The 14,227-nt window shown below is 49.3% G+C and overlaps 1 protein-coding gene across 6 annotated transcripts in view; it reads right to left on the bottom strand.

Annotated features, from left to right (window-relative positions):
* SYNJ2 (synaptojanin 2) overlaps positions 1–7,253 on the bottom strand; it is an 89,786-nt gene extending 82,533 nt beyond the window's left edge. For 3 of the 6 annotated variants that reach the window (XM_064486526.1, XM_064486528.1, XM_064486525.1), the window contains exon 1: positions 6,673–7,252. In XM_064486526.1, coding sequence (XP_064342596.1) covers positions 6,673–6,799 — 127 coding nt within the window. In that variant the 5' untranslated portion in view covers positions 6,800–7,252. Of the gene's footprint in view, positions 1–6,672 lie in introns of all 6 variants that reach the window. The other 3 variants (XM_064486530.1, XM_064486529.1, XM_064486527.1) reach the window with 2 other exon arrangements.
* Positions 7,254–14,227: the final 6,974 nt, after the last annotated feature.

The raw sequence follows: 14,227 nt of genomic DNA on the forward strand, positions 1-14,227 counted from the left end.
ACGAGGGTCCAGGAGGTCGGGGGACAGCTCTTTGTGCTTTAGCAGCCCCCTGGGGGGGGGAGGCGGGGCAGAAGTGGGCACAGATGCAGGAATAGAATTAAGTACCAGCTCCCATGATATTACAGAAGCCTCTCTGGGAGAGTCCCATATCCTCAAAAAACTGCTTTAAAATTAAGTTCAGGCTTTTGCATCTGTGCTTTGGAATTGCTCCCATGAACTGGGCCAGCGGAAGGAGCTGCCCTGCCCACCTTCACATCTACTATGCTCAGAGTGAATCCTCCCGCCCGCAGTCACTTTCTGAACCCGGAAGCTTGACAAGCAAATGGCAACTCTCCAGCTTTATTCATAAGCTACGAGTGCAGACTGCTTCCCCTCCACCACCCAGCCAGGTGCATCCAGCCTTCCTAAATGGGGCCCTTTGCTGGCTCCACTGGCCCCACAACAGGCGCCCAGTGCCCACCTTGGGTGCAAAGCACAGTCTATCCACCCACTTAGCAGAGCCACCCTTAGGCCCCCAGAACAAGCAAGTAGAGGACAGGAAGCTACATTCCCGCAGGGCACCCAGCACACTCACTCAGGAATCTCTCCCCACTCAAAACACTGGAGAGCTTCAGGAAGACACAGTCCAACATGTTACCTGTTTGACAGTCCTTGCATTCAGATGATAAACAGACAGATAAAACAAGCCCACACACTTGGGGAGCCTGGTGTCTCCCTGCTGCCTCTACGAGGAGAAACCTAGCCCTTCCTTCAGAGCCTTGAGTTTAATCGGGCTCTGTTCTAGGTGTCGGGGCATCCTCACCGAAGAACTAGACCCAGCACGAGCCTCAGATCTGCAGTAACGCAGGACTGAAGCCCGCACTCTTCTCCCGAAGATCTCCCCTCTGTAATGCCACGTGCACTGCTCAGAAAGTGGGTGACTGCTTCCCCAAGAGTGAATACTCCTCAAAAAGTGATGAGAACCCAGTCACAGTCGGGATGTCGTATTGATGCCCACGCTCACCGGCAGCCCGTGTCTCCACTGACTGAGCATGCGTTTTGAAACCCCAGATAAGCACAAGGACAACGACACACACATTGAATTTCCTTAGTGAACATACTGCTCTCTGGAGCCTCTGGCCTTGTTCAAATCATGGCCCGGCCACTAACTGGAAATGGAACCTCATGCAAGTTCTCAGGCCTCCCTGCGCCTCAGTTCCTCCAAGTGTGAACGGAGACCATTGGACCTGCATCTTTAAGAGGACGGAATAAGTCAACACATATAAACCACAGACAGTGCCTGGTGCATGGTAAGCGCCCCCTAAGTGTTAGCTATTATAATCAAGTTGAACCACAGTTTATTTGACCAGCTGAAAATTCAAAACACTGTAATAAACATCCCTGAAGTGAAATGGGTTTGTATGTGAATATTTTCTGAGATATTCTACCCAGAGAATCCTGGATCAAAGGTAGGCCTATTTTTAAGGTTTTCATTAAACTGTCCTCAAGAGCGACTTGCATTCACAAAACAGGAACTGCCTATAATAGGGCTGTATGGTGTCACCCTTGGCAGACAATCCCCCATCTAGTGAAGGCCCTGGGTCACTGCAGCCTGGAGAGGCCAGTGCAGCTCTGGGGTCTCGCCTTCCAGCCCTCTGCTCGCTCAGGTGCACACACCCTTGCCAGCTCAATCCGATTTTCCCCTGGAGGTGGGCTGGCCACCATGCCACCCAGCCCCTCTGGGAAATGCTTAGGGACCCCAACCTAATTCCCAAGTCTCAGCCTGGGACAGCCTGCCAGGGCTTTCAGGACACATCAAACAGGGGAAAATATTCCCCATCCCCAGGTTCCCAGTGCAGCAACAGAAGCTGAGCAGCCACAAATCACCATGGGGTCCCTGGGTGCCCAGGGAACGTCCCAGAGTGAGACCTGAATCCACCCAGGTGCTCAGAGCACACCTGGCCTGACACCTACAGGGTCTGAACCAGAGTTCCATTGAGCCCAGCACCTCTATGTCCAACTATCTGTCAGGTTTAAATCAAGCTCACAAACTGTTAAACAAAAAACACATTCTATCTTCCTGGCTTGAGAAGGACACTCCCCAGGACTAACTGGAAGGCCAGATCCAGAAAGCAGTCAGCGGAGGGAGCCACCCCTACTCCCTACGACCCTGCAGGGACCTCGTGAGGACACCCCAGCCAGTCTGCATCCAGTTCCACCCCCACCCTGCACCCACACCCTAACCATCCCCGGACCTGAGTGGACACCCTCACTGTGCAGTCTGCTGGGGGCCCTGGGGGAAAACCATAGCAGGCTGGATGCGGAAGTGGGCTGGGCACCATTTGTACAGGAGATGCCAGGATCCCATGTCCCTGGGGTGTGGTTGGGGGCAGGGAGTAAAAACAGCAGGCGACACGGCCCCTTGGCCAACTCCTCATTCCCATGAGAGGCACAGGGGAAGGCTGCCTCTTGCCACGGTCTGGGGCAGATTGTATCCTCTGAGCCCCTCAATGCTGTCCACAGGAGGGGACCCTGCTCTTCCGGGCTGTGGTCTGCTCTTCCCATGTGATCATTTTACTCTAAAAAAATGTATCTTGGCCAGAAACTCAGAATCAGTTCACACCACCATTTCTGTTGTTGCGCACACTTAAATTCATCAAGTAAATTTTTTTTTGCTATCATAGAACAATTTTATTGTTTTTTCATATTCTTTTTCATAAATTCATCAAGTAAATTTTGAACTTACCCACACATAAATGCAAGTCAGGGGGGAGAAAAAGCCAAGCCAAATAAATTAAAACCTTTTTTGCCAATGAACCAGCTACATTTTAGGAGATTTATTTTTCGTAAAAAATATAAGGATGGGTGACATAGAATTGAAATATATTGATTATTATCAAAACTGAGTGACATATACAGGGGATTCATTTTTCCCTTCCACTTTTGTGTACATTTGAAATTTTTCACAATTAAAGGTTTAAAGAAAAGTTTTGGAGCCACAGAGCCCCAAAAATGAGGCTGGCAAGATTTGAAATCACATTCCTACTGGTGAGTGACAAAAATGTCAGGCAGAAGCACACACTAACCCAGTTTTCAATTCTGCAAATATTACACAGAGCAAACCTCCCACGAGGAAAGGACGGTGCCCGAGCCACGGACGCCACAGGCCACGCTATGACCCTGGGTCACTGCCTGGGTTTCTGGAGCCCAGAGCCTCTGCCGGGCCTGCCTGCGCTTCGGGCTTCACCCAGGAGGATTCAGGTGACTCTCTCAGAGGCTCTCAGGCGTGTCAAACGTCAAGTCATTGAGCAAATAAACCCAGGCCACGAAGCCTGACAAAGTGGCCAAAGCACCAATTCAGACAGAGCCTTGCTGGGTCCCAGGGCCACATCTCCAAGTCAAACGAAACGTAACACTGTGGCCTCTGCACAGTGTGTACATGGGACCTTTTCCCCTAGAAGCTCAAAGTAATTTAGGGGCACTCACTAATTAACTTAATTAAGTCTCGCAAGTCTCCTTCCCACCCGGCTCCCTGCTGCCTGTTCCACAGTAAGTGTGGCTGGGGGAGGGACAGGCGGGGCTGCGTGAGCTCACACACTCATGCAAACACACACACACTCGTGTAAACACATGCACGTTCGCAGGCCACCCCTCCTGAGGTGCTGTTTGGAGAACATTGAACTTTGGAGCATGGGTGCTGGTTCTGAAAATCTATGAACAATAGGCCCAGTTCCCTTCATCTGTTCCACAGTAAGTCAAAAAGCAACAAAGAGAAAGAAGACAGCGAGTACTTTTTGTCCCAGTATGCAAATAAGAGAACATCTGCACGCTAATTGTGGATTGTGGACCAGAGGGAATACAGGCTACGGCTTTTTAATCTAAACTTGAGAGTCCTACTGTTGAATCAGGTCACCAAGAAAACTTTATAAAAACCTTTCAAATTGGTGCCAGTATGTTTGGCTTTTCTGCCTCTGGAATTTCTGTTCTCACTGATCCACTCTAAAGATAGATTCCCAACCTAATTCTTTTAGATGCTGGAATTTGGAAGTATTCCTCCAGCAACCTCTTGGCAGCAGTCAAGGTGGCCACCTAAGTCATGCAGGAACAGAAGGATCCACCTAGCAATCGATCAGCTAAGGGTCATTCTTTCCTAAACTCACAACCCAATTCAACTCCCTATCTCAGCACTGCAGGAAAACGTTAAGCAATCAATGGCGAGCCCCTTCCAGGGGGAGGCCCTTCCAAGGTAGGATTCTTATGGGTTAAAATGTGCCTTAAAAAGCTGTCCTTATGTTTGTCAGGCCCCCTAGCTCTTCTGCTCCTCCCGGGAAAAGCTGCAGCTGCATCTGCCACAGAGCTGCGCAGAACTCAGCACCACTCAGCAGCCGGGGAGAAACCACTCACACATTAGACCTTGGCTTAAGTTGGCTTGGCCTCTCATTCCTCACTGGGGAGGCCATCACAGGAAGTCACAGCTGACATGAACAGGAAGCTGCCTCCAACCTTGAACCTCATGGAATGGTCAGGGTTCCACTGTTAGCCATGCCAGTTGCCACAGGTGTACCATCCTACACAAAAGTGGAGACTGCAACTTTCTGGGTGGGGAGGGAAATGAAAGCACTCTTAACCTTCTCCAGAAAAGGAAGCGAAAAGCTAGACCTTTGGAACACAGATGGAAATGTCACGTTCACAGCCATTCTAGCCAAGGGTGACATAGTCGCAATACCCAAAGTCTGAGACAACAACTTTCTAGTAACAGAAGGCTCTTACAACCCTTCTCTGGGCCAGCAATACCACCAAATGCTACAGCTGTTTTCTAAAAATAGTTTCACTTAATTTAAGAAAAGAAGACTTTAAAAATTAAGTGACAAATGTGGGCTGCACGTGCACTGAGGCGGTGCCCATTCCTTTCATTACATCGTCTTTTCTAGAATCCAGTGTTTTGTAATCACCAACACAACGTACATGATCTCAGCCCAAACCTAATTTCCAAAAGGAAAATATGCCTTATATTACTTTCATTAATCATTTTTTAATGTTCACTTTTGAAAAAATAAAGCCTTTTTATCTAGTGGCTTCAAAGGAACTCTTACATGTATATGAACCTTGCTTAAAGTTGCTGTAATCCAGCCAAAGGATATTTTAATCTCTTTGATGAAGCAGTTGTTTTGTATCATGCAGTTAATCCCTCGGTTCTGATATATGTGGTATGAAGTAGGCATCTAAAATGGAATGGAAATTTCTGTGGTTTTCTTTCAAGACCTTAGCAAATGACCACACTTGGACTTTTCGGGGCACAGCACAAATTGGAATAATCTGATAATAATTTAATCCATGGTTTGCTGCACATTTATGGTGCTGACAATACTGGAGACGTTGCTTCAGTCATCAAGTGAATGAAAACAAGCCAGACAGCTATAGGGTAATGAAATGATTGGGGAAGCAGAAATAGAAGAGATGGTCCTTCTAAGGTGTATACTGAAGAATCTAATTGAAGAACTGATGCATACAATGTGAAAGAAAGACTAGATTCAGTTACAGAGTGTGGTGGGGCTGAGTGCACTGGTCATCCACCTAGAGGACAAGTGACCCTCTTCTGCACTTTGTTTAGCTACAAACAAAGGAAGATGGTACAGCTGGACACCAGCTGTAAGCCTACTCTCCGGCGTTCAAGTTTCAAGTTCTAATAATCCTACCTGGTTTCACTCACTTTGGTATTGCCTCGCCTTCTTCACGTTGGCCACAAAACAAAGGGCAGCCTACCTGGTGATTCCAGGAAGCCATGCATTAGACAACAATACAGAAATAGCTGCATGGACATAAGAGCTGTGTCACCTTGGGCAAGCAAGTTTCTTAGCCTCTTCAGGCCTCAGTTTACTCCTCTGTCATATGGGGATAATAATAGCCCCTCTGTAGAACTGTGAAAATTAAATGAGATGGCCTCCAAAGCTCTTGACACAATGTCAGTCTCAAGACTTCCCAAAGGACCTAGGTGAAATACACTGGCTTGGCATCTGCCTAATTTCAAAAACACCCAGCACAGAATCATCGGGTAATATATATGCCAACTGTTCTATACTTTGCAGTACTGACGCTTCTCAGCCAAGGATCTACACGCCAAGCATTTTCCGGAGTCTGCTTTGTCCCCATCCCTTCTGGGGATAGAGCAGGCCATCCCAAAGCAACGGGCTTTCACTGGTTTCATCAACAGGTGCAAATGAGAAAGAGTGCCAGGCGCTTGGTCGGGCCGGCTCCTAAGGCAGACCCCTTGAATGATCGTGAATCCGCACCGCAAGAGTCCCAGCGGAGCGCGGGCATAAGAGGCTAGAGGTGGCTCTCCAAGAACGGACCCCTCCGACAGGCGCGCAGATGGCAGACCCCGAGGAGGCGCTGAGGGCCGCCTGCGCACCCGGGCGCAGCCAGATGCGCTCTCCGGCGTCCCCGGCGTCACTTCATTCAAACAGGCCACCCTCCACCCCACGCGAGTGACCCCCACGCCTCAGCTACCTCCGGCGCCCGGTACTGGTCACCTCGGGGAAGGAGGTCCCAGTTTGTCTAAGTCTCCGCAAAGGCGAGTGCCCTCTCCTCTGGGCATCCTTCCCGGGGCAGAAGACCAGCGCACGGCCCCAGCCCCCGGCCGGGCTGCGGAGTCAACGGCCCGGAGCCCCGGGCGGCGCCGCCTGCCGTACTCACCGAGCGTGGCCACCGTGCCGGCCTCGAAGAGCAGGCAGTCCCCGCGGCCGCGCGCCTCCAGCAGGACGCTGCTCTCTCCCGAGGCCTCCAGCCGCCCGAGCAGCCGCAGCCCTTTGCTCAGAGCCATGGGCGCTCCGCCCGGCGCGGCTCTCCGCGATCCCCGAGCTCCCGCAACTTCCAGGAGTTTCACTTTGTGTCCACGCCGCCGGCCGGCCTCAGGCTCCTCCCCGGCCTCCTCCGCGGCCTCCGCCCGGCCGCCTCCTCTCCGCCCGCGCTCGCCGCCCCGGGCAGGTGAGGGCGCGCGGCCGCCTCCCGGTCTCCCCGCCGGCTCCGCCGAGGCGCCGCGCTCCCCCCAGCGGCCGGGCAGCGGCGGGCGGCCCCCGGGGCTGGCTGGGGGGCTGATCGGGGGGCCTGAGTGCGGAGGGGAAGTCCTCCCTGCGGTGGGCGGCAGCCAGGAAGGAAGATTCCACACATTCCTCGGCGCGGAGGAGGCTGTAGTCCGCGGGGCGCCCTGAAGCGCCTGAAACGTTACAGGACGCCCGCGGCCTTATATGGACAGCCTGGGCCTGGCCGCCGCTGCAAGGCTGGAAACCTCCGGGACCCGGCCCTCCGCTGCCGTACGGAGTCCTCCCCAGTCCCGCCGGGGGCGCTGCGCCTCCCCCTCTCGTCTACTTCTGCGACCCTGGGCGGGTCACTTCCACTCCCTGTGCCTCGTTGCCCTGCGGGTAAAGCAGGATTAGTTTGTACCTACCGCATGAGGTTGCGGTGAGGATCGCGTTAATTCGCGTAAAGGGCTTGATGAACGCCTGGCGAGTGCAAAGCGTTCGATAAATGCTGCCCTTTACTAGCTTTCTATATGCGAGGGCACAGCGGCCCACTGTCCACACCAAGCAGAATGTGGGGGTATCAAAGGTGTGCTGTCTTGGCGAGAACTGAGACCATGACCTCGAGATCTGCCACTTACCACGTGACCTTGGCTTCTCTGAGCCCGCTTTCCTGGCCTGTCCGCTGGTGACGGCACCTGCCCCACCGGCTGGCTTACAGGAGGGGTGCGGAGCAAGAGGAGCTGACCCTCTGCAGTAAGAAGCCGGGCAACTGTGAGGGGCTGGTGGGTGCGGGAGTGAGGGGGCTCTTCCGTCTCCCTGCCTGTGCCCTTTCCCCTCCAACATACAATCCCTCCTCCCACTCTGTTCAGTATGTAGTCCCTGACTTAGGGGCTGATACTACAGTAAGCCAGTTTGTACTCACGCACAGGGACACCAGCACCTATCTGTGCATCCTCCATTGGAGTACATGGCCCATCCAAGGATGACCGACAGCTCAGTAACGGGAGGGAGAGCCCCTCTTGCCACTGGGTTCTAGCCGGGAAGTCAGGACTGGTCTGCAGGGGAGGGGAGAAAGGAGAGGGAGAGGGCTCACCTGCAATCGCCCTTTGGGTGGATTTAAAGGTTGCATTTCCTTCTCCTATAATGGGTGTGTATGGACAGCCTCAGAGACCTTCATCAGGGTGTTTCCGTCAGGCCCCAAACCCAGGTGGTTCCTCTCTCACCCCATTCTGCTCACATTGAGAAGACTGTAGGTTGAGCCGTTTGTTTCTTAAGCATGTTCCAGAAGGATCAGAACCCCGGTGCTAAGCAGGACACAGCAGTGCCCTTGCAGACATTCAGGAATGACCAGGAACAACCAGACATTCCATCCTCTGTGGACAGCCTCCTGGGTGGTGATTCCGGGAATAAAGGAAATGTGAACAACAGCAGAGATTCAAGTCACTCCTGAGCCTTCTGCTCTCTTGCTCACAAACTCAATTATGATGTGGTGGATATCCATGGTATGATGCTCATAAGGTATCCAAACAGTTTCCCTGTAAAATGGACACATTATTTCCTCATGAAAACACTGTGCCCACTTTTCCTTTCCCTTTAAACTCGAAGCTCACTCCTTCCAGGAAGCCTTCCTGGAATGCTAAGGTTCCAGATAACAGTGTTTATGTACACTCAGATTCACAGATACCCACTTCAGCTCTCACCTACTCATGTGTTGCCTGAGAGTATTTGTATATTTCTTTTCTCTTAGCCCTTTTTCACAAATTGGGTAGTAAGATCTTGAGGAGAGGACCAAGTCTTTTAAAATGTTATCTCGCCTCCTATTTCCTGCTCTCTCTAGAATCACATACTTTACAGCTCTGCATGGTGGCATGCTGTACATATTTTAAAAAATTTCCTACAGTCCAGACCAGCACTTGAGCTTTACAGCCCATAGAATCTAAGACACAATCAACTGTAAGATGAACCACTATTTTATGTACCAATGAGAAAGAAAAAAAATGCTGCCAATTATAAATTATTTAATTAAATCGTAAGCTATGCCCTGATTTCAGCAATGTTACAATGTGCATCTTGGACTCCAATGAACTATAGTGCTGCTCCCCTTCCTCTGAGAATTGGCTGAATAAGCCAAGAATCTGCTGTGTTTTCAGGTTACTGCCCTCTGGTTCAGTGTGGGACAGTCAACAGGACAGCAGAGGAAGCCCCTACATACACACTGTCTTGACAGGCTGAGGGTCACCTGGGCACTGGTCCATTTAGCAAATAGAGAAAGTAACAGATCATGAGACATTCAAGAAAAATGTCAGCTCCAATACCTAAGCCGTGAGTGGAACCTGGAAAAGCCAGTGGCCCCACCTGAGTGGGGAAAGTTTGGGCACATCCCACTCCTGAGAGGTAGAGCTCTCTAAAGGCCTATGACTGGAAGGGGAGGAGGTGAGGCAGGAAGGAAACCCCAGCTCCGTCAGCCCCTGGAGTTGACCACTGCAGGAAATGCCACGTAGCTGTGGCCAGGGAGTCAGCCAGGACCTGGGGGGCCAGGGAGCCCAGCAAGTTGTCAAAGCAGAGAGAGAAATAGGGGGAGAGCTCGGGGAAAATGAAAGGCTGTGTTTGGTGCCTGATGGCATGAGAGGCAAAAGGGCAGCAAGGAATTAGAAAGGAGCCCAGCATTTAGAGAATGGGACGGTGCTGGCCCCATCACCAGAGAGATGAGAACAAAGGCAGAAGCTGGTGTGATCAGAGACAGGAGCTGGGGGTGCAGAGTGGGTCTGGTTTGGGTTGTGCTGAGTTTAATATGTGGAGGGTCCCCCGATGGGAAAGGCCAGAAGTGAAGAGTAGAGGGTGTGAGCTCTCCAAAGTGGGTGAGGTGGGGGAAGGCCAGTGTCTGAGCCTGGGAGGGGCAGGAAGAAAAGATCAGAAAGAAATAGCCCAACACTGAGGAAGCCCTGGTGCGGCAGGGGACACTCTGGGAAGAAGGGAGCAGTCACTGGCTTGACAACCTCAGAAAGGCCTCTAAGCACAAGGACTCAGGAAGGAGCCTTGGTTTTGTGAGAAGGTAATGGTGGCCTTTGGATTAGAGAGTTGGTCAGCTTGCAAAGAATTAAGGAAGAAATGCAGGCAGTAAGTATAGTCTGCTGGGTCTGGAAGCCGGGCTAGGAGAAACACAAAATATATTGGACAGTGGCTGGAGGGGACTTGGAGACCTTTCTAAGACGGGCCAGGGCTGCACGTGTCACATGGGAGATCAAGCAGCAAAAGAATGAAGAAGGAGAGTTAAGGATGCTGCATGGAAGGGGAGTGTCTCGTCTCTAGAGATGAGAAAGGAAGGCCCTAAATGCAGGTAGAAGGATTGGCTCTTTGGAGGGAGGGGACGATGGGTGGGTAGGAGCAGAGACTGAAGTGGGAGCAGAGGGACAGGCTGGTGGAGAAGAGGAGGACCATCCTCCAGAGGCCGGGCCCTCAGGGACTCCCAGTAAGCAGAAGAGGGAGGGATGGAGCTGAGGAGAGCAGAAGAGGTGCAGGGTTTCCAGAGGGCACATGGGCTGGATGCTCAGGACTTTGGCTTTCCTCTGAGGGAACAGAGCAATGACATGCTCAGATGATGTTTCCATTGGATCATCCGAGCAGCTGTGTTGAAACTTGAGGGAGCGGTGAGACCAGAGAGGGAGGGACATGACAACCTGGGGGTGGGGGACTGGTGGTGTGGGGATGAGGGCGAGGAGAGTGGGGTCGAGAGAAACGGTTGGGTTCCTGATAGGTCTTTGAAGGGTGAGAGGAAAAGGCAGGAGTTTGGATGCCGTCACGATCTTGGCCAGAGCAGCTGGAAGTGTCATCAGCTGAGACAAAAACAGCTGTGGGAGGAGCAGGGAGCAGGTGGTCAGGCAGGTGGGCAGTTAGAGATGCCTGTTAAAAATCCAGGTGGAGGTGTTGAGTGGGCAGTAGGTTATGCAAGTTGGGAGTCCGAGGGTGAGGTCTGGGCAGAGACATATATATGGAGGCTGTCAGCATCCCGAGGGTGTTTAGCACCTTGGCCTGATGAGTTCACCAAGGGCTGAGTGCTGGTCAGAAAGGGAGGGGTGAGGACTGAGCCCAGAGGAGCTCCCCCCAGGGGTGTGAGGGGAAGGAGGGGGCCCATAAGGTAGGGGACAACCTACAGTTACCTGCCCTGGAATCCAAAGGAAGGAGGGTTCCCAAGGAGCAGATGGCGGTCAACAATGGCAAAAGCTGCTCTGGGTCCAGCAGGACAATGACTGGTCCTTTGGGTTAACCATGTGGAGATCATGGCTGCCCCTTATGAGAGCAGTTTTTGGTACATGGGAGGTGGTACCAGGTGGTACCAGTAGCTATTTTTAAAGCCCATTTTGTCTTCCTTATTTTTTTTTTTAATTTCAGACTTTTTTTTTCAGTTGAAATATAGTCAGTTTACAGTGTTGTCAATTTCTGGTATATAGCATAATGTTTCAGTCATACATATACATACATATATTCCTTTTCATATTCTTTTTCAGTTTCATTATAGATTACTACAAGATATTGAATATAATTACCTGTGTTATACCGTAGGAACTTGTTGTTTATCTATTTTATATACAGTAGTTAGTATCTGCAAATCTCGAATTCCCAATTGATGCCTTCCTACCCATTTCCCCCCAGTAACCATAAGTTTGTTTCCTATGTCTGTGGGTCTGTTTCTGTTTTGCTCATTTGTGTCTCTTTTTTAGATTTCACATATAAGTGATATCATATTGTACTTTTCTTTCTCTTTATGGCTTACTTCACTTAAAATGACGATCTCCAGGTCCATTCATGTTGCTGCAAATGGCATTATTTTATTCTTTTTTATGGCTATGTAGTATTCCATTGTAAATATAGACCACAACTTCTTTATCCAATTATCTGCTGATGGACATTTAGGTTGTTTCCATGTCCTGGCTATTGTAAATAATGCTGCTATGAACATTGGGGTGCATGTATCTTTTTGAATTAGAGTTCCCTCCAGACATATGCACAGGAGTGGTACTGCTGGATCATATGGTAAGTCTATTTTTAGTTTTTTAAGGAATCTCCATACTGTTTCCCATCATGCAGCCCATTTCTTCTTGCTTGACCTTCTGTATAGCCAAGGATCTAGGTATTGACTTCAGGTTATTAAAAGCATGCAATAAACTTGGAGACAGTGATTCTGAACCCCCTCAGCATCTCCCTGTGAAGTATTCCAGGTTCCTCTGGACACTCGCCATGCCACCAGTTCTCCATAACTCTAATTACCCTTGGACCATCTTCCAGTTTCCCCACTTACAAAAGTCTGGTGCACACACCAGACAATTCTCTAATAAGGCTCTGACTCACGTGGAGCAAAATTAAGGTGATGATACATAGGATTTTCTGGGTTCGTTTCAATTTCATGTAGCTTTGAACTTTCCCTAAAATGGATTCATTACACATACAACTAATTGTGACTAAAATTTGATACCGTAATAAAAGTTTTCATCTAAATGCATTCACAAATTAGAAAACATCCTTTTGTCAGACCACATGCTCTCTTTGGGGTTCAGAAGAATGAGATCACCATAAATATACTGGCAAAGCAAATCAACCCATCAGCAAATGATGTCTTTATTGCGTCTCTATGTGTACCGACTGACTAGCTTTCAAAGATTCCTAGCCCTAATTTTTAAATAAAACTTCAAAGTTTTTCAAGGTGTTTTTCATATGCAGTATTTCATTAGATATAACAACACTGTGAATATGTAAAGCTAAAACCCAATATTCTCAAGTCACTAATGAACTGATTCATTCATTTACCCAGACTGCGATCTCCTACCAATTTGTTTAGTGGCCTTTCTCTCTCTTAAATCTGAATCCTCAGCATCACTGGAGAAATTGCATAACCTTACAGACTGCTGTCATTTTCCTAAACAATAATTATTTAATGTGATCAGATATTCCATTAGTGTTCACGGTTCCAACTGTCTCATAAATGCCATGTCACTTTCCCAAGTTTGTGTGAATCACACAAGTAATGCTTATACAACATGATGGGTGTTGTCTCTTAAACCACTCTTAATATATAGGTTTCCCTTCCATTTCTTTTTCACCCTTGCAATTTATTTGTTGAATAAACTAGGTTGTATGCCCAGCAGCCTTCACAGACCATGCATTGCTGTATCCCTGTGGTATTAAAGGGTTCCTTTGTGCTCTGCATCATTTGTAGCTCAGCAGTTGGATACAGAAGCTAGAGCAAATTGTCTCCTGGGTGATGTGCATTCTTCCCATCAGGGAAGATGTGATGTAGTGGCCACTGACTGTCTATGCCCTAGTCCTTGCAAAACAGTTATGTTCTATTCTATCCTTCTTTCTTCATTTGTCGCTGAAATTCTTCTATATACAGAAAATTCCCATCTACTATTTGTTTACCTGATGGTAACACAAAGAAAACAGGTAGGATTCTTTTCCTTTATTTACTACTGTTCAAAATTATGAGTTACTCTGAACTTAGTGAATTTGTCCATTAACATCCTCCAATGGTGACCAATTCGTTTGGTTCTTTTTCACTCTCAATATGTTTCATATTTGATTGAAACGGATTTAATGTGTCCGGTCCACTGTATTCTTCTTGTTGGTGCTCAGAATGTTCCCTCTTTGGCCAGTGGGAGCACCTTTGAATTGGCTCCAGGGTCCTCTTGACATGACCCCAGTGGTCTCTGACAGTTCCATGCCTTCTAGTATGACCATTTCAGGCTCTTCCTGTACATTTCCTGCTCCTAAGACCTGGAATTAATTGTTTCTCCAAGAAGCTCTGATTCCTTTTGGTAAAAAAAGGACTCTCAAGACCACAGTTGTGTGCTATACCATCTATGAATTTTAGCCTCATGATCTCAGAATGTAATTGCTTATTAATCCCAGTTTTACCCAGTTAAGCTCATTTTCTCTAAGACAATTGTTTCCACCTTCTCCTTCCTCACACATCCCATCTGATCCACCCACTACCTTCAGTAGTATACCTGGCCTCATCCTTCCCTGAGGAAGTAGAACCACCTGAAGAGAAGTCCCTCATCTCCCAACACCAAAGCTCCCCCATCCTCTTCTTCCCTGCAGTGCAGGGAGGACCAGTCCCTACTTGCCTCCACGTGCTCGGACCCCATGCACTTCCCTAACCAATGACTTTGTTCCTTCCCTTAGCCTCGTGGTCCCAGATCACCCATCTTGCCCTCTCTCCTGGATTGTCCCCA

The sequence above is a fragment of the Camelus dromedarius genome, chromosome 6 (assembly GCF_036321535.1).
Source record: "Camelus dromedarius isolate mCamDro1 chromosome 6, mCamDro1.pat, whole genome shotgun sequence".
NCBI lineage: Eukaryota > Metazoa > Chordata > Mammalia > Artiodactyla > Camelidae > Camelus > Camelus dromedarius.